General features: G+C 44.5%; 1 protein-coding gene across 2 annotated transcripts in view; it reads right to left on the bottom strand.

Moving 5' to 3' along the window:
- Window positions 1-281: 281 nt before the first annotated feature.
- ANO4 (anoctamin 4) overlaps window positions 282-20,908 on the bottom strand; it is a 322,747-nt gene continuing 302,120 nt past the window's right edge. For both annotated transcript variants that reach the window (XM_075067279.1, XM_032788584.2), the window contains 4 exons: window positions 18,584-18,703; window positions 14,521-14,626; window positions 10,068-10,263; window positions 282-866 (listed from right to left, as the gene is read on the bottom strand). In XM_075067279.1, the coding sequence (XP_074923380.1) occupies window positions 10,072-10,263; window positions 14,521-14,626; window positions 18,584-18,703 (418 nt within the window). In that variant the 3' untranslated portion in view covers window positions 282-866; window positions 10,068-10,071. The remainder of the gene's footprint in view (window positions 867-10,067; window positions 10,264-14,520; window positions 14,627-18,583; window positions 18,704-20,908) is intronic.

The following is a 20,908-nucleotide window of genomic DNA, read 5'->3' as shown; positions in this document are numbered from 1 at the left end:
TTCTATATGAAGCATAAGAGGAAACTTAATTCATCAGAGTAAACAAATACACAATGGATTTAGAGAGAAAGTGTTAAGATAGGTCCTTGGTCATTTTGGACTTTCATTTGTATTTCTCCTCAGCTTTGTCCCCCTGCTCAAAATCAGATAAACATAAAATGACTTACAAAAGCTCAACAACAAAGATTTCATATACATAATTTATTTTAAAGTTATTGCATCACATTATACAAGCGTTAAACATGGCTTTATGTTGATGATGTTTTTATAGATGTGAAAATTTGACATTCTTCTCCATAGGGTTAGTTGGTTTTGTTTTTGCTATTTACAGATAAACAATCTATATACTTTATATATATATATATATATTATATATATGGTATATAACATATGTTCCCTCACAAAGATCTGAAATAAAAAAAGAACTCATTTGTAAACAGGGTTTCATTTGTCTTATCTGGTGGCTTGAAAATAGATGGTATTGTAATATGGGGCATTTTTTTGTCAGAGTATCCTGGTTTTTAATTTACATTTATTATTCTAAGTTCTGTAAAACACGCAGGGGACAGAATGCAAAAAACGTACCAAACAGGCTGAAAAAACAGTCCCAGTATACAATTTTTCCTTGGTTTTAAAAACTTGAGTGTATTTCCCCATAAAATACATGCTAGCTCTGTTGAGAGTGGTCTATGGATATCAATCATATGCTGAATTGCAAAATGATTTCACGGTAAATCCTCTGAAATGTGCTGTCTTGCTTGCTATGTAAAATGTCTGTGGCATGCATTGAGGTTGCATTTTTTCATTCTTTTCAAGGTAGTGTTCTTGCAGAGCTGGGATAAGTCAACAGAGCACAAGTCCATCATCTGGATCCATAAACAAAAACAATACCAGATCAGAAACACAGTACAGGTCTGCATTTGCTACCTAGAAAATTGGACAATTCAAGTTGTCATTAGAAAGCTACAGTTTTTGTTATACATTTGTCTTTTTTATTAACCTCCCTCCACCCACCCACAGATACTGTTTTCTGTTTGAACGGCTGTATAACAGTGAAAGACAAAGGTTGAACTCTGTTGTGCAGAATGGCAGGGCTCAATCTTGTGAGGTGCTGAGTGGAAATCAATGGAATTAGAGGGTGTTCAGCACCTTTCTGGAGGTCCTCAGGCTCTTGCAAGATAAGGCTCAAGCTGAGCCAATTTTGGCAGCTTCCAGTGCTAGCTTATGTTCTCTTTTTAGCAATACCCATGACAACTTCTAACATTTTAGAGTAATGAAATATCAACAAAACATAGCTGTGTTGAAAACTGGTCTCAAAAGCAATCAGCAGCTGATTGTGTCTTTGCTTCACTTTATTTGTTTTGTCATGTTAAACTGCTGACTTTCCTCAAGAGTGAAAATCAGATTGTTATAATATGGCTCAATTCAAAGTTAGGAATGTCTCCAGTGGTGCAAGTAGAATTAACTTCTTACCAGTACACTGCACTCATGGGAGGGACACAAAGCGGGGGCACCAGATAAACGGGAGGCACGTGACCTCCCATGTGACTCCTCCCCCCAGGGCTGGCTTTAGGCCGATTCAGCCGATTCCCTGGAATCGGGCCCCGCGCCTTAGGCCTCTCAAATTTTTTTTTTTTTTTTTACTTACTGCGGCTGGCTGAGGTCTGCTCCAGGGTCTTCCATGGCCTGCTCCCCTGACCAAAGCGCGGCTGGGAGCGTGGCTGCCTCACAGCCCTGCTCTCCCCACTGGAGCTCTGGCCGGAGCGCGGCAAGCCCCGCAGCTCCGCTCTCCCGGCTGGAGCCCTGCACCGGAGAGTGACATGCTGCCCCACAGCCCTGGCCGGAGCATGGCAAAGCTGCCCCGCAGCCCTGGCCGGAGCGCGGCAAAGCTGCCCCGCAGCCCTGGCTAGAGCCCTGGCCGGAGCGCGGCAAAGCTGCCCCGCAGCCCCGGCTGAGCCCTGCGGAGCGTGGCAAAGCTGCCCGCAGCCCGGCTGGAGCCCGGCCGAAGCGTGCAAAGCTGCCCCGCAGCCCACTCTCCCGGCTGGATGCGGCAAGCTGCCTGCGGCCCGGGCTGGAGCATGGCAAGCTGCCCGCGTCCCGGCTGGAGCCCCGGCTGAGCACGGCAAGCCCCGCAGCATCGCTCTCACCGGCCCTGCGCGGCTGGAGGCTCTGGCCCTTTAAATAGCCCCCAAAGCCTGAGATAGCGGTAGGGGGCTCCAGGGGCTATTTAAAGGCCAGGGCTCCAACTGTCCTGCTCCCTGTCTTAAATGAGCTGCCGGAGCCTCCGCACCCCATGTATTCCCCAGGGCTCCGCGGCTATTTAAAAGGTTCAGGGCGGGGTAAAGCAGGGGAGCTCCGGGCCCTTTAAATAACCCCCAAGCCCTGGGATAATGGGGGCTTGGGGCTATAAAGGGCGGGGCTCCGCGCTGCTCTGCTGCATCCCCTGCCCTGCCCGACAGCCTGCCCCCGCCCCGCAGCCAGCTCTGCACCCTGTGCCCACAGCCAGCCCCTGCCAAACCCCCTGCCCTGTCTCCACCACCCCCCCACACACCCCTGTGGCGCCCAAGCAGCCAGCCTCCCCCCACAGCCTGCTGCACCAGCCTGCACACCCAGCCCCAAACCTCCTGCCCTGTTTCCAGCCAACTCCGCTGCACTCCCTGCCTGAAACCAAGACAGTCTGCACTCCTCGTCTCCAGCTCTCCAACCCCTGCTGCATCCCCTGCAGCCGCTGTGAGTCAGCCACCCACACCCCCGCGTCTCCAGCCAGCCCTGTACCTCCTGCCCTGCCTGCAGCTAGACCCTACCTCCAGTCAGCCCTCCCCTGCCTCCACCACCCAGTGCCACTGCTGCCCTGCAGTTCCTAGGGCAGTAACCCTGCACACCTGCTTCAATGAGGGGGGCAGGGAGCAGCTGGACTCACACATGTGCACACCGCAGGAGTGGCAGGACCCACACATTGAAAGTGGGCATTATAAGCAATTTCAACAGCATATATGATGCAATGTACATAATATATAATTGTATTATTTATATAGTTATGGGAAGCAAATAATACATGAAAGAAATGAAAGGGGTTTTTTTTTTTTTAGTCATCCCTGCCAGGACCCCCTGAAAATGTTTGAATTGGGCCCCGCGCTTCCTAAAGCCGGCCCTGCCTCCCCCCTGCCACCAGCACAGGGCCCCTGCACTCTCCCTGTCTCCTCCCCATGATCCATCACATGTTATCTTGGGGTGTGGGGGAGTGCTCTGTCCTCTGCCCGCTGTGCCAGACACTTCTGAACCACAGGGCTGTCTGGAACCGCAATGGTGAAAGGAGAAGAACGTGGGGCCGCCATGTGACCCCACGCCAGCAGCTCCTCTGGTGCAGTTGTACCACCTCCAGCCCTGCCCCTAGCCCTGTCCTCCAGTGGGGTTGCTGTGCAGACCACAGACAGGAGACGCAGATGCATGAAAGGGCTGGGGGCGGTGCTGGGGGGGTGGTAGAGCTGTGCCAGAGGAGCTGCCTGTTCTGCTCCTCCTGTGTCTTTCTGATACAGAGTACCGGCTATAAACATCTTACTAGTATGGCAGACTGGACCATACCACCATACTTGCACCAGTGAATGTCTCTGATCTAAATTATCAGAGCAATATCTCGCTGGAGGAGGTTTGCTTAGCTTAAAACACATATCAAATGGTGATTTAGGTGTGACTTGCATCTGATTTTACTATTTAGCAAACACTGTCTGAAAGTCTGTCACCTGTGATTTTAAAGTAGCTTACACAGTTTTTGCAAACAAACTAATCTCAGTCTATTTAACCTACTTGTTTATATGAACTTGGTCTTAATATGCTTTGCACTTGCATTAGCGACTGAGCAGGAAGCATTTTCCATTGCTGTGTAAGTCACATACACCCTGCAGTGGTGATTGGGAAACACATAGCCATCCAACATGTCTCTCTCTTCTGGCACATTACTTTTCATAAAGAAAGGTCTCTATCTGTAATCCATTTGAGGTGCGCATACGTTCCATGTGCCTGGAAGATTCGCGCTAGCAGTGGCCATCAGTCTGCACCTGGCACCCTTCTCTTCCTTGCCCTCTAAAAAAACTGATGGCAGAAGTGGTGGCATGGACAACCTGCTTATCTGGTTACCTTTTAATCGGGAATAACCCTAGGAAGAGGCTCTAAAGCAGAGGGGAAGGAGAGCAGGTAGCGAAATAGAGAATGGGACCACATATTGCAAAGAAAGCCACTTACTGTGGTAACCTTCCTTTCTGTGAGTGACGGTTCCTATGTGTTTCCAGTCTAGGTGATTCACAAGCAGTATGCATTGAGGAGGAGGCTGTGAGGAGCCCTGCTGTGCCACCGATTGGAGGACAGTTCTGCCAAAGGATGTATTTGGCAGAATCTTGTACCAGGCAATAATGTTTTGCAAAACTGTGTACGATGCCGTTGCACCGCTCTCCAGAAGAGGGACATCTCAAAATGAAGCTGCCAGCGTGCCCTGGGCGAGTGGGTCCCTCATCTTGTGTGGAGGAGCTGCTGTTAACTTGTAACAAAGCAGGATGCAGCTCGAAATCCATTTGGAAAGTCTCTGGGAGGAGATTGCTTCCCCTCTCATACATTTGGCAAAGGAGACAAACAGTTTAGGAAAATTCCTGAAGGGTTTTGTCCTCTGCATGAAGAATGCCAAGGCTCCACTGACATCCAGAGGACTGTAGTTTCCTGTCTTCCTCGCTGGTGGCATATTGCTTCGAATAGAAGACAGGTACATGGATGACCTGGTTTAGATTAAATTCTGAGATTAGTTTTGGGATGAATTTGTGGGGTAACCTCAGCAAAGCTTTGTCCCTGTGGAAGACCATGTAAGGTGGGTCACCCATAAGAGCTCCCGGCTCACCTACTCTTCTGGCTAAGGCAATAGCAACAAGAAAAACCACCTTTGTAGACAGGTGAATGAAGGAACCTGAGACTAAGGGTGAGAACGGAGCCTTCATTAAAGTTGATAGGACAAGGATGAGATCCCAAATTGGGTAGGTTTTATTACTGGAGGAAAGGTTCTGACAAGTCCCTTCAGAAAAGGTACTGTAGTAGGATGGCTGAAGACTGAATGCCTGTACACCAGAGGGTGAAAGGTGCTAATAGCTGCCAAGTGCATCTGCAAGGAGCCGAGAGATAGTCCTGACAAATTTTGAAAGAGTCCAGTAGAGCAGGGATCTTGACACCCATTGAGGGTATCTGGTGATTCTGGTGCCAGGTCAGAAATCTTTTCCATTTTGCTGTATTGTGTTTCCTCATGGAATCTTTCCTACTACTGCTAAGAGTAGATTGTACTGCCTCCAAGCATGACTTTCCTAGGTCTGTTATCCATGCAAAAGGATGCTGAGTTGGGGTGTTTGATTTTTGTCAAACAGGCATGAGGCCAGCTAGCAACTGCCCAAGACCCAGAACTGCCTTGGCCACCAGCGAGCAATTAAGATCATCAACAGCTTCCTCAGAACTCGAGGCAAGAGAAGGATCAGCACAAATGAGTACATCAGCTCTTGCGACCCAAGGACTTCTTGATGCCAGCTGGCAGTGGGCACAGGGTTCCCATGGGGTCAGCAAAAAAGTCATGTAAGGTCTCTAATGAAAGTCTGTGTCACACTGATCATCACAGCAAGATGTGTGTACAGTAGATATGTGAAGAGTTATGTATATACACTATAATTATATTCTCTAAGTCTGTGAGTGAAGACAGGTCTCAAAAGTAATCCACATACTTTTGGCAAGCAGTGGGGAAGAGACGCTCATCTCACTCTGGCCGGCCATATGCAAATTGAGTATTGCACCATTCACAATGGATGCCCATTTACAGTCTCAGTAAAATGCCAATCAATAGATTACAGGGTCCGGAGGAAAAAACAAGAACAGTAATGTGAGCTTGTTTTGGGGGAGACAATGAACTTTTGAAACTACAGCTATAGTAGAGATGAACCCCTAGGGATTCCTTCAATCTTGTGGGGACAAACTGCCAGTGGGCTTGATCTTATGAGAAGGGGGTCTCAACAAAACTGTTTGAAAACACTGGGGAAAAAACTTGGAGTAATTTACCTTGTAGGAGATAGGGGAATGCTTTGACAGTTAATCTCTAGAAAGCATGTTATGATTTTGTTTTATATGTAATCATTTGTTTCCAATATTCTCACTCTCTCTCGAAACTTTGCTCTTTGATAATGCACTGAGTCTTGTTTTCACTATACTTAACACAAAACATTTAGATGGATCTATAAAATGGTGATCGTGAGTTGAATCTTGTCAGTTAGTGTGTACTGTTTCTTTGTGAATAATGCATCTGAGAGTTCTGTGGAGCAGAGGCTGAGCACTCTAGAGGGACATTCGGAAGACTCGGGGTTGCCATGTGCTTATCGCTAACTTGCACAGAGACAGCAAGGCCTGCAGAGTCCTGGAAGGCAGAGGCTGGTGGTTTCCAGGGCCTGATCCACAGCAGGCACAGACAAAACTCCCTCTTCTTAAGGACAGATGCTGGTGAGATGCATCACAACCCTGGGTACCCCTGGGAAGCATCACAGCTGTCCCAACCATTGAAGTAAAACTATGTCTCCTCTGGAGCTGTGGCCTTGAACTGCTCTGTTCTCTTTAGACACAAAGAGATCCCAGGATGGGAGTCCCCACTGTTGGAATATGCTCTATACCACTGAGTTGTGTAGATCTCACTTGTGGGGCTCTGGAGAAGTGTCTGCTAAGGCTGTTTGCCAATGTGTTGTGCACCCTGGAAGGTGCACTGCTGAGTGGGTGAACTGTTAGCAAATGCACCAGTTCCAGAGATTGACAGCTTTGATGCAAAGAGGGATGGACTTTGCCTCCCCTGTTTATTAATATAGTAAATTGTTCTTAGGTTGTCAAACATGACTTGAACACGCAAGATCCAAATGAATGGTAAAAAATTGCTTGCAGGCTTCCTGTACTACATGAAGTTCCAGAAGATTTATGTGCAACTGGGATTCTTAGTGGGTTCAGGTACCATGTGCCACAGGTTCATCCAGATCGGCTCCCCACCTTAGGACGGAGGAATCTGCAATCAGTCATTTTGTGGGTGGAGGAGGGATGAAGGGAACCCCATGTATGCTCTCTCTCCTGTTGGAAGAACAGGGAGACAAGCCAGAATTCTGGGGGGGAGCAAAAGCAGTTTGTCCACACTGTGCTTGCTTGGCATGTGAGCTGTCTGTAACAATGCCCACAAATATCAAAGGCTAAGTCTCATGAAGGGTGTCATATAGCCACATGAGGCCATGTGACCTGGGAGGATGAGACAGGTTTGAACTGCCAGCTGGGGACTAAGATGACACTGAGAGGTGAGATCATTCATAGCTTGGAATCTGTCCTAAGATAGACTTGATTGGGGTGACCGTAGGCTATTATCTGCGGAAACTAAAATGGACTTATCCACATTTACTTAGAACCGTACAGAGTCTGAGCAGGGACAGGGTTATCATCTGTACTTCTTGATGTGAGTTTCTCATGAGCAACCAATTGTTGAGGTAGGGAAGTACTGATGAGTGCAGATGACAGAGGTGAGCTGCCACTGCAACAGCATTTTCATGAACACTCTTCATGCCATCAAGTGACTGAAAGGAAGCACTCGAATATTGGTAGTGGTGTAGGTCTATGGTGAATCTCCTGTGTGCAGGGTGGTTGTCACTGTGGAAATAAACATATTTTAAATAAAGAGTGGTGAATTAGTCGTCCTTGTGCATTGAGGGGATGTTAGAGGCCAGGGTGATCATTCTGACCCTCAGGTGTCAGATAAAGACATTCAGCTGTCTGAGGTCTAGTAGCCTCCAGCCTCCTTTCTTCTTGAGAATGCAGAAATATTTCCCCCTCTTTGCTGAAGAGGTAGCACTTCTATGGCTCCCAGATAGACTCCAGTATGGGGAGAAGGATCCTGAAGAGTGATACGGAAGAGGGTTGGTGAGGGGAAGGGACAGGAACTTTATCACATAACCAATGGTGATTATCTCCAGAACCTTTCTGTCTGATATTATGTGATGCCAAGACTGGAAGAAATGAGCTGGTCAGCTAAGAAATAGGGTGCAGGAGTCCTGAACAGACACAGGTGAACATGGCCGGGGGTGTAGTTTCCTGAAATAGAATTGGTCACTACAAACATCTGCCAGGGCCATGACTATTAAAGCTCCTGAGAAGGGATATGTCTGTGCAGCCATCTTCACTGACTTGGTTAAAGTAGTGGAGCTCTATTTACTCATAAAAGTGTTAAAGCAAATTGTTTGACTTGCATTCCTATTTTGATTCTAAGGGAATCCCACCAGGTCTGTGATCACTTTGATCTTTGTGTCCATTTGTATTCATATGGATTGGGCTGCTAAGTGCCCCGGATTAAATTTATACTGATGGAACCCTTTTATATTCTGCAGGCATTTCAGTGTTATTACTTAGGCGTTAGACCCTGCTTACTTTTAACAACAGCCAGCATGTTCTGATTTGTATTGTACCATCTGACACTTATTCAGTTGCTGGTTCCTAATATTTCATGAAATTTAGGTGAGTGACTTTTGGAAAGTTTAATAGCGGAAAGCTGAACACTTTGCAAAAGAAAATTGTTTATTCCAGAGTCCTTTTAGTCAGATCAGTTATTGGCTGATGTTTGTAGTGACCAATTCTATTTCCATTACTTGTCCAGAATTATCACCTTATTACTCTATATGTAGAATTTAATGTCATTTCATATTTTAATGTACCTTTTAAACCTCTTACCACAGTTTTGGATGGTCTCATGAATAAAGAACAAGACTCAGAGTTAGGAGCAGTTGGATGGACGTGCACTCCCAGCTGGTAATTGTATCCAGTTCTCATTTTATTGTTTGATGGTAAGCTCTGTGGGACATGGACCATCTGTTTGTGATGGTTGTGTACAGTATTCCCTAATCCATGCTGGAGGCCCCTAGGTGCTAATGCACTACAAACAAATCTGGGTTATAGTTCTGCCACAAACATCCTGTATGTGACTTTAGGTTAGTCACCTAAGGCTTGTCCTCTATGTACCTCAATGGGAGCTGCAGTTGCTCAGCACCTCTGAAAATCAGGCCACTATTCCGGATAAGATTTTCAAATACACCTAATGCTAAAACCCTAAATCCATAAATTGGGCACCTGCCTATTCTTTAAAAGGGCTGTGCAGCCAACTCCTCCAATGGACTTTTCATCTTCTCACGTCTGTAAAACAGGCACAACTTTGCTTGGCAACCACACAGCAGTAGTGGGAGACTCAATTCATTAATACTTTAAGATGCTTGGACAGAAGGTGCCATAGAAATGTACATCAATCTATCTTCATGGTGTATGTGGCTGCCTATCACGTAATATCTCAGATTCTTCTACATCAAATCAATAGCAATAGCGAAGCCACCAGAGGATTTCCTGGAGTCCCTGCCACTTCTCCCTTTTTGGGGTAAAATCGTTGCTTGGGGTAGGGATTTTGGTTTTAATTTTGTAGATGTTATTACTTTTCTCTTTTATTTTTGTTGGTTGGGGTTTATAGGGCCAATGGGGGTGTCAATGTTGTGTCCTTCTTGCTTTGGTGAAAAGTCTTTTTTTGAAGAGGAAAACTTTGCAGCACTTCCTGAAGATGATCAGACTCTGGATTTGCCTAATCTCTGGAATTATGATCCATAGCTAGACCCCCTTGACTGAGAAGGCTTTGTCTCTAGCTCTCATGTGCTTTGTCTGGGGTTTTGTGATCTGTATTGTCCCAGAGGAGTGTAACTGTTGTGGCAGTTCATAGATTGAAACTGGGTCTTTAATGTGGCTGGGGCTTGATCCATGAATTGCTTTACAGGTTAGGAACAAGACCTTAAACTGGCCTCGGAAGCCGCCTGGGGTCCAGTGGAGAGACTTGAGTCTGATATGTGCATTTTGAATAGGGGCACATGCATGCTAACTGCATGTAATATAGTTTTAAGTTGTTTTCATCCACTCCTGACTATTCTCAACCCAGTATAAATACATCTGGGTTACTGAATAACTAACTAGAATTAATGGCTCAATTTAAATAATTTCTCCTTCACCTAGTCACGGCCATTCATTGTGATGAGATTTTCCATTTTTCTTCCTCTCCTTTCGTTCTTTTTGAAGACGTTCTAGTTCTGCTTCATACATCATTTCCTGAATCAGGTACTTTTCTCTCCTCATCCGATCCCTCAGATCTTTCGGAAGGTCTGGGATTAAATACGAAATCAGGTGCTTTATGCAAAAGACAAGGTGCTGTGAAAACAAAAAGATTGAAGAGTGATGAAAAGTATTAATCTTTTTACTATAGTTTCCAGTTTGATTCATTTATCAAAGGGAGGTAAAATCTCCTAGGTAACAAAAAGATGTTGATCTAGAACTCAAACTTTTATTACAAATTGAAATATTAAAGAGCCAAATCCTGCAGTCCCTCTTCAAGCAGAACTCCAGCCAAAGTCAGCGGAGGCTGATGCCTAAGCAAGCACTAAACCACTGCTTGATTTGGCGCAACAATCCACTGTTGCAAAGTTAAGTATACAAATTAAGGCCTCAATTCTGCTGTGTGATCTGTTAGTTCAGACTCTGGAGTCTATACCCTGAAATCAGGTGGACTCTGTCTGGACGCAGGGGATCAATGCTAGTGGATCACGCTGCAGGAAAGGGGACAAAAGGTCTACTCCTTTTTTCACTCTGGAAAAACTCCCAGGGATTTCAGACCCAAGTCATTATTCCTGGAAAACAACGCTGCTTTCGAATGTTCTGTATCTCTAATTTAAAACTGCACTGCAATCGATCTAAAATGTCCCTGTTAAATACCTGGTGCATTTATCAATCATTTTATCCCTAATGATTTAGGTATATTAGAATAAAGATTGGTGGGGTTGAGGAGAGTTGTTCTGCTCTTCTCTTCTTTTGCATTTTGTTTAATCAAAGATGTTTTTTGGAGTTTCTTCTATGAAGTTTGGTGAACAATCTGTGGAAATAGTCCTCTTCCATCTCAAGCAGACAAACTGGAGATGAAAAAGAATATTTTTCACTCCAATTTGGGCTATTTACATTGAGCATTACAGAATAGAAGCTGTAGCAACTTTTCTTATGGATTCTCTCATCAGGAGCAGAAAGATGCACTATCTAAATTGGTTTGTTTTGCTACATCTGAGGGATGATGATCCTTTAGCCTTGGCACATCGCTTTCCATTTTTGTTTGTCTGCAAGATGAGTAACTTTTCTTTTAAGAGATAATTCCTAGTATCTATCTTCTCTTGTGTTTGAGCTAAGTCCAAATGCAAAGTAGCCACACCTTAAACTGGTCTACATTAACTCTAGGTCCAGGGTGACATGTTGTAGTTGAGGTAGTTATTTACACTGATCTCCATCTCCAAACTCAATGACAAAGCTTCCCTTAATTATTTCTCTCTTAGCTAAATCTTTTATGATAATTGTTCTTTCTTTCCAGTAGTATCTACCATAGGCACCAACTCCATGGGTGATCCAGGGCTGGAGTACTTTGCACTTGTCCTTATTGAATTTCATCCAGACCATTACTTCAGATAATTTCTTCAGATCATTTTGAATTTTAATTTTATCCTCCAAAGCACTCGCAACCCCTTCTAGCTTGATATCATCTGCAAACATTATAATTTATACTTTCTTTGCCATTATATAAGTCATTGATAAAGATATTGAACAGTAACGGATCCAGAACTGATCCCTGGAGGACCCCATCATAGGCGGCAGGTTTGTATAATTTTTGGTGGTGCCCAAAATGGTGGTTCCCCCCCCGCAAGCCGATATAAAATGAAGCTACAACACATCAGCACCACAAGATTACAAGGGTCAATTAAAAGTGGAAAGTCAGAAGTAGCACTTGCCTGCTTCAATATACGGTATTATATTTTGTTGCACCTGTTGTGACAAAGTGGGAATGTTCTTAATGTCTACTCTGAATACTGTGTGGGTGCCTCAGTTTCCCCTGCAAGGTGCCAACTGAAGGTGTTGGGGACAAAGAGATCAGGTGGCCTCCTTGACCAGAAGAGACACAAAGGCTAGAGGAGGGAGTGTCAGTTTGGAGCTGGCTGGGGAAATGTGGAGAGGCCCAGAACTTGGGTCTGGGCTCCCCACCCCCAAGATGGACCTGCCTGAGGGGTCCTGTTTTCTGTACCTACAAACTCTGTTTTAGACTGTGATCCTGTTGTCTAATAAACCTTCTGTTTTACCGGCTGGCTGAGAGTCATGTCTGACTGTAGAGTTGGGGTGCAGGGACCTCTGGTTCCCCAGGACCTGCCTGGACAGACTTGCTGCGGAAAGCGCACAGTATGGAAGGGCATGCTGAATGCTCCGAGGTCAGACCCAGGAAGGTGTAAGCTTCTTGCCTTGCAGACAATATGCTCAGAGAGAGGAGGCTCCCCCAGAGTCCTGACTGGCTTTGTATGGAGTAGTTCCAAAGCATCCCAGCATCCCCTTCCACACCATGCGCTTCCTGGAAGTCCACACAGGCACTGACACTCCCTCCTCTGGCCTTTGTCTCTTTTCCAGGCATTAGGAGGCCACTCGATCTTTGCTCTCCAACACTTTCAGTTGGCACCTTGCAGGAGAGCAGCTGGAGACAGGGTTTCGGCCATTCTCTGTGCACACGGCATCACACTGGCACTCTAGGGCTCTACAACAATCATGCACCCTTATTCCACCATCTAGATCCTTGAGAAATGCATAAGAAAAACTGAGGCACCCACACAGTATTCACAGAAAACATTAAGAACATTCCCACTTTGTAATACCTGTATACGACTAGTTATACACTTTGAAGTGTGGAAAATAATCAAGTATTGTGCTAAACACAATGACACTCCAAAGTGACCACCAAATTTAAGTTGCACGTTTTTCCCCTCAAGTGAGGGCTCTGGGGTGGGGCTGGGGATGAGGAGTTCACAGTGCAGGAGGGTGCTCAGGGTTGGGGTGCTGGGGGCACAGGCTTTGAGGTGGGGCAGGGCTGAGGATGAAGAACTTGGAGTGCAGACAGGCTGCCCCAGGGCTAGGGTCAGAGAGGACTCCCCCTCACCACCACTGGCAGCAGCAAGCTCCGGGGGAGGGACCTCTCCTCTTCCCCCCCACAGCACACTTACTCTGCACCACAGTCACTGCAGATGCTCCTAGGGCCCCTCTCAGGTCCAGAAAGCTCACTCACCTCCCCTGTGATGGGTATTGTGGGGGATTGCCATCACAGGTGGCCTCCCATGCTGCTGCCCCTCACCATGGCTTCACTGGAGATGGGGCTGCCCCTTGCCCAGAGTGGGGCAGAAGTGGGGTCTGCAGGGTGGTGGCTACGGGGGGCGGGGAACCAGGGTGTCATAAAATTCACCCAAGTCCCAGCTTCTCAGGTCTAGGAAGTCTCCCTCTCCCATCTCCCCTGTGGCGGGTGAGTTAGTGGGTGCTGGGGGAGAGGGCACTGCCTTCACATATGGCTTCCTTCCTCCCCTGCTGCAGCCTGCTGCCCCTCACTGTAGCCTCACTGGGGGATGGTGGTAGGGTATGGGGCTGCCCCTTCCCCAGCGTTGGGCAGGAGTGGGGGCTGCAGCTGGGGGGGGAATCATAGGGTCAAACACTCACCGAAGCCCCAGCAGCTGCTCAGGTGAGTGATGTCCGTCTCCTGGCCGGAAGTCCCCTTTGCGTCTCCTCCAGGTAGGTGTTGGGGGAGGGGAGGGAAGGGCTGCCAAGCATGGCCCCCTCTCCTCTCCTCCTCTCCCTCCCACTCCAAAGATGCTGCAGCAGCAGCTGCCTTAGTCTGCCAACGCTGCTCTTATGTTGTAGCCCTTAGGCAGCAGCAGCAGCAGCCGGCAGCAGAAGCAAGGGAGAGACACGCTGTTTTCTTTCAGGCAGGGAAGCTCTGGGGCGGGGGCTGGGAGGGGGGGCCCACTCCAAGCAGGGCCAAGGGAGAAACCCAGCTCCAAATATTGGTGGAGCAGAGACCCTGACTCTGAATATTCCTGGTGCTTGAGCAGCTTAAGCCCATATAACCTGCCGCCTATGGACCCCATTCCATATGCCCTTCCAGCTTGACTGTGAATCACTGATAGCTACTCTCTGGGAATGGTTTTCCAACCAGTTATGCACCCACCTTATAGTGGCTCCATCTAGATTGTATTTCCCTAGTTTGTTTATGAGGAGGTCATGCGAGACAATATCAAAAACCTTACTAGGGTGACCAGATGTCCTGATTTTGGTGTCTTTTTCTTATATACGTTCCTATTACCCCTCACCCTCTGTCCCGATTTTTCACACTTGCTGTCTGGTCACCCTAAACCTTACTACAGTAAAGAAATGTCACACCTACTGCTTCCCCTCATCCACAAGGCTTGTTACTCTGTCAAAGAAAGTCATTAGGGTGGTGTGACACAATTTGTTCTTGACAAATCCATGCTGACCGTTACTTATCAACTTATTATCTTCTGGGTGTTTGCAAATTGATTACTTAGTTAATAATTATATCATCTAGCCCCTTATATGAAAACTGACCTCAAATACAATAATAAAAGCCAACCGTGCTGCTAAGACATGCCAGAATTGCAATGTGTAGCCATAGGGCACTGGGGAATGAGGAGGGTCTCGATAGTCTCTGTACCTGAAAAACAAATGGAATGTTGCATTTCAGTACAGCGATAAACTGCTACTCTTGACAGAGAACATAATAGAACACTATTCTTTGACTATATCCTCCTTGCAACACAGGGATCTCAAGCAAAAATGATACAAGTTACTAAAAATACAGATTCTTTGCTCACTTCCACCAATGGTAATAATGAATAACTCCACTGAAGTCAATGGGTGAAATCCTGGCCCCACAGAAGTCAATGGGAGTTTTGTCATTGTCTTCAGTGGAGCCAGGATTTCATCCAATGACACCACATCAGGGTAAAGCCAGTGTGAGAGGAGAATCAGGTCTACTGCTTTTAACAACTGTCTTTTGAAGAGCTAAGCCCTCAATAAAATAACATTCATATGGATTTGACTTTATTGTGAAAGAGGTAATTCCAAAATAATCCAACAGAAACTTAATCTAAAAGCAAGGGGAAATTTGGCTTCTGCCTAATCTGTTTCCCACACAGGTTTGAAAACTGGGTATGAACAGTATCTGAATATACCATGTTAAGTAATACACAGAAGTTTCTAGCTCTAAGCTAATTTGGAAACAAAAGCAACCCAAACCCACAGGAGAAAGAAGATATAAACAAAAACATATTTTTTCTCTGACTGATAGGCCTCTCAGATTAGAGAGGCATCTATATACAAATGGAAAAAATGGTGGTTTGGGATTTCAGTCAGTACTGAATTCTTCTTACATTTCAGCATCTTCAGTGCAAATTGTTTTAGCTTCCCAAGTGATTCCCTTCTGCAGCCAAAACACTGGCGCCTGAACATGAAATGTTTTACAAAAGAAGATTAGTGGCTGTTAAAGGACTATAATAGAAGACCCCGGCTAGGAGCCTTAGCTAGAGATGGGTCTTCTACGGAGTAATCTGGTAATTTTTGTACTTGTAAAGAACTAAATAAATACAGCAGCCCAGGAAATGGGGAAGACTTTGACAGATTGTTTCATGTCTCACATGGAGGGAAAAATCTGGGCTTTGTAATAGTGAAGGTAAATTATTAACAGATCTGTCTGCATAAACTGTCTTGCTTGAAAATTAAAGGACTCCTGTCCATCACACAAACTACATTGTGGAATACATTCCTGTAATTTCTTTGCAGATAAATGATTAAACTAATTTTCATTCCTATCAATATGGGGCTTTAAAGTGCAATTGAAATTACCAAGAAATATCAGTAGAATTCAGTTTGATTAAATGTCTTGTAAACTGATTAAAAGGAAGTCAGTCACGCTCTCCATTCCCCTGGCAGGGGCATATATATATTTAAGAGTAAACATACTCGCCAAAGAACATAGTTTATCTAGTGATTTTGCAGTAGCAGTTTGAATTAGCAAACTGAGATTCAAGTGCCAAATCCTGCTTTAGTTAAAGTCAGTTAAGGCCGATTAGACTCCCTGTAACAAATGCCAGAGGCTGAGAATGAGGATAAAGACTACCTCCTTTTTAGTTGTTTTTGTAGAAGATTTGTTTAATTGTTGGGCTAAATTTATGGAGTTTGCCCCCTCTCCCTTTCTTCATGCCAGAGAAAATCTTTTATTTGAAAAAAGGGTCTGGTTTACAAGTAAGAATTAGTTTAGTTTTAGATGATGGGGATGACTAGAGACCACAATGCTGTGAGCCCTCTGGCAAAGCAAGGAAGGTTTAAGAATATATATTTGATTTATATGAATATGATTGTTATGATAATTATCCTACAGATGTTAATAGCATGTGTAACCCACACATCTCCTTGGATGTGGTGTTCTATCCCATCTAGCGGCTCCGACACCACTTAGAGACAAACTTAAATGAGTTTGCTCTACAGCCTTAGCTAACAGACAGTTGGCTTTTAGCTCATGCGGTAGAGGCTCATGCACTAAGCTCCAGAGGTCCCAGATTCAGTCCCGCCTGCCAACGACCAGGGTCTGTAGGTGTTACACATTCATATGCATCCTAGGCCAAATCCTGAAGTCTGGATTTAGTGCTTACCCACAGAAATCTCCCACTGAAGTCAACAGATCACACTGACTAACAGCGGCAGAATTTGGACCTCCCTAAAGGAGAGCAACATTGCTTGTTTCCTATTTCTCTCAGATATCAAAAGAAAACATCATTTTAATCTGTAACCCCATTGATATTAAATGGTGGATAGTCAGAGACAAATCTTATTAAAAATATTAAGACTATTAAGTTGGAATGAAGCCTTTTTTGGCCAGCAGCTCTGTATCACAGAATAGGATAGTATTGATCTAACCTATTTTTAGGGTTATTTCCTGCCAAATGATGTGTAACAGTCTCAATTGTTTCAGCTCCCTAAATGAAAACATTAACTTCAGAGGAAAACAGCTCAGTATGCTATATAAATGCAAGCAATATTATTTTTATATTTTTAACAAAATGTCAGGAGTCTTTTCACTGGACACTAAAGTACCCTGGGGTTCTAGAGACCCATCAAAGGATATTTTATTGTTTCATAATAAAAAAGTCATTTGAGCTCATGTTCACAAACCAACACCGCATAATAAAATAACAGCATTACACAGTTGTTCTGTCCACGTTCCCCTTTGAAACAAAGCATTTTGGGTCATTCTAACACAATAAAAATAAATATTTTGATTTCACGGATGTCAAAAAATTTCATTCTGGTCCAAAAAAAGGTTCCAACATTACCAAAATGAAACTTTTTTGAGTTTCTGTTCTATGAAAAAAATTGAAGTTTCGACTTTTCATCCAAATTTGGGATGAAAACAAAATGTTGGAATTTCCTGCAGATGGGAAGCCCATTCAATAATAATACTTAGGGCTTATATGGCACTTTTCATGTTCAAGGAGCTTGAAAACATTAACAAATTAATTTTTATATGACCTTTGTGGGGTAAGTAAACGCTATCCCCACTTAGAGATGGAGAAACCAAAGCAGGAAGTTAGGAGACTTATTCAAGGACAGAGAGTCTTGTCTTTGTAAAGCAAGAAAGGCACTCCAGGCACAGTGCACATGGATGCATGCACCAGGTCTTTATCGGTCTCTGCAACACTGTTTTTGATGGAACAATGTGTGTCCATTCAACACAGAGCAGCTCTTAACATCATTGTTACATTGGTGTTTTCTGGGTCTTATGAAGCCCTATTGCATAGTGTCAAACACTGTTGCTGGGAGCAGAAGACAGTGGGAAATTTCCATATATGATGCACTCAGCTGTGGGATGGACTTAGGACTGGCTGAACCAGTGCAATGGAGAGAAACCATTGGAGTTTCTACTAGTTCAGCTTGACTTGAGCTAGACACTATCAGAGGTGTTGTAACCAACCACTACAACCAGCTTCTACCTGAGGCATGGGACAATTACAGTATGTGGACATACAGTGTTGTGCAAGTGTTTCTTGCAATAGTTTTTTCACTTAGGGAGAAATTCACTGCTGTGCACAGAGCCTGTATAAGTCCTAGGCATCACCTAAGTCATCAAAATAGGTCTTAAGTGGGACTTACATAGTGCATAGACCTATGCAGGCTCTCTGCAGAAAGCTGAATTGTACTCTACATGTAGAGTGAGCAAGAAAGTCAGTGTCAGAACCAGGATTAAAACCCAAGATCAGACCAAGTTTCCTCCACAATCTGTCAGTGGAAATTGAAAGATAAGCAAATATTATGCTTGTGGGCAGTTCTTTTAGTTCTTTTTTTTAGAAATAAATGTTATATGCAAATTTCAAGGGTCCTTTAAGATCCTGGCTAGTTGCCAAGGCAGCCTTCCTTACTCTGAAGATTGGGCACCCCCCCACTCACAGGCACAGGATAAGTGGTGTCCTGTATTTTTTATTCCTTTTACATGTACAAAATGCATTTTTCATTTCATTTTTTAGACTTTGAAAACAAGTAAAGAGAGAGACTCTAGCATGATGCTTCCACCTGGTGATTTTTTAAAAAGAAAAGGATATTTTGGTGAGATTCTTACCTGCAATATTTTAATGGTGAGCCAGAGAATTCACTTCCATTAGATGTTGGTTCCGAACGGTTTTCAAAGTCAGACACCAGAAATACAGATAGACTGGCATTAACATAGCCTACCATACACCTGAAGAACAAGAAACCCTGAAGTCAGAACACTCAGCCCATTCTAACACAAATCCTATCTAGGAGGACATTTCTCTCCCTGGTTTCCTAAATCTATACCTAAACAGTGATACCTATTAATATTTGAAAAGCACGTTGTGGTAATTTCTCTGTCCCTCAACCCAAATCTGCTGTCTCATACATTACTTTTCAAAAATTTGTTAAAGCAAATTCACACCAAAATCCCCTTTTTGCATGCTTAAAAATGCAGATTAGCTGACCCAGAAGACAGAGGTAAATCTCAGATAGCCTTATTTAGTGTAATTTACACCTTCTCCTTCCCTCCCCAATCTGTGTATATGCTGCACCAATTTAGTTTCACCCTGTATTTAAGTTAGATTTCTTTCAAGTACTTAGATTTGCCCCCTCCCACACTTGCACTCATACATCACATTTGAATGCGGCATAACGTGTTTAACTGTGGTCACTCTATCTAAAAAGTTATGTATGTAACAGAAATAGAAAAGAGTTAAGAGATGGGGAACAAAAATGATTAGAGGCATTGAAAGGCTTCTGTATTAGGGGAGATTACAAAGATGGGGACTGTTTAGCTAGAAGAGTAATGAGAGGTAACACAACAAAGATACACAAAATAATGAATGGCACAGAGGAGATAAATTGAGTCCTCCTATTTACGCTCTCTCATAATACAAGAACAAGGGGACAGTCAATGCTGTTGAAAGGCAATAGATTTAAAACTGATAAAGGAAATCTCATTTACAATTAACCCATGGAACTCATTGCCACAAGATATCATTGAGGCCAAGAGTAGGATTCAAAGAAGGATTAGACATTTGTTGAATACTGACACACTCAGTTATATTAGCAATGATAATTTTAATAAGGAATATAAAACCCATGTTTCCTGGCATAAGCTAATCTCTAGTTGATAGAGGTTAGAAAGAAACATCTCCTTGTGGGCAGATTATTTCATAACCCATCATGGGGTTTCATGCACCTTCCTTTAAAGCTAGTCCTGGCCACTATCAGATACAAGATATCACACTAAAATGGGCCACTAGTCTAAGCCAGTGTGGTAATTCCTATGTTCCTTTATGGCTCAGAGACACTAGCTCCTAACTGTTGGTCAATAGTAATAAGGTCTGGCAAAGGAGCTCTGGGAGGTGTCACCTGGCTGGTTCAAATTCACTGCTAATATCATTAAGAATGAAGCTGGTTGAGGATGAGTCACGTGCATACAGGTCAAGCCAAATTATTCAGTGTGGTGCACAGTGGTGCTGAAGAGGCTTTAATTCTGCAATTGGCTGAGAAAGACAATCACAGCTGTCAACAGAATTCTCAGCCATGTCTGCATAACTGCTGCCTCCCCACTCCCCAATTCAAGGTGAGGCTAAAGGAGTGTTACAATGTTACCATTCCTTTTATATGCTGAGGTGCCATGTCTTTTCCATCTCTAATTTCAGTGACATCCAGTCATACTGGATCAGCATATTAGTTGAATGTTTCTTCAGAAGTGATCAGCAATGAAATAGTGAACAATATTGAGATTTTTTTATCCCCCTCTACACCACAAAATGGCTTCTGTTTTGAAATATTTTTCAGGCATCCATCTGAAAAACTATTCAGGTTGTACTGATGTGTCAGCCAGTGCTGACCTGTGTGAATTAATCTGTTTAAAACGACAGATGAAAGCCATTCTCAAGCCTAAATGACTTAATTCAGTGAACCAAACCCAGTCCAGGTTGACAGTGATTACAAACTGATAGTGACCATCTGTTAGCTAGTCGGCAGATTGTCTGAAGTGAGTCTGGTGGCCTCCGAGCCAGGCTACTCAGGCTTGAGAATATTTTTAAACTGGTTTTCAATCACTGCTTTATGTTCTCTCAATGTTGGCAGGCTGTAGCCAGTACCCTGGTGTAACCTCAACTGTTTTACAAGATTACGTCCTGAAAACCATTTTAGGATGTGGCCACAAGTCCAGTGAGTCGACGAATTAGCCTGGTGGGGCAGGAAACAGTCAAGGGCTCAGACCCTCTGGCAGGGGCTGAGCAAATAGTTCAGTAACTGGCGGCCCTGGATAAGGGCAGGCTGCAAGTGCCTGGTCGGGAGCTCAGGCCCTCAAACAGGGGCTGAGCACAGAGTTCAGTAACAAGCCCAGGCCCGGGTCAGGGCGGGTCAGCAAACAAACAGTTCAGGGCTCAGACCC

This window comes from Chelonoidis abingdonii, chromosome 1 (genome assembly GCF_003597395.2).
Source record: "Chelonoidis abingdonii isolate Lonesome George chromosome 1, CheloAbing_2.0, whole genome shotgun sequence".
NCBI lineage: Eukaryota > Metazoa > Chordata > Testudines > Testudinidae > Chelonoidis > Chelonoidis abingdonii.
This window is presented reverse-complemented; position numbering and strand designations above follow the sequence as displayed.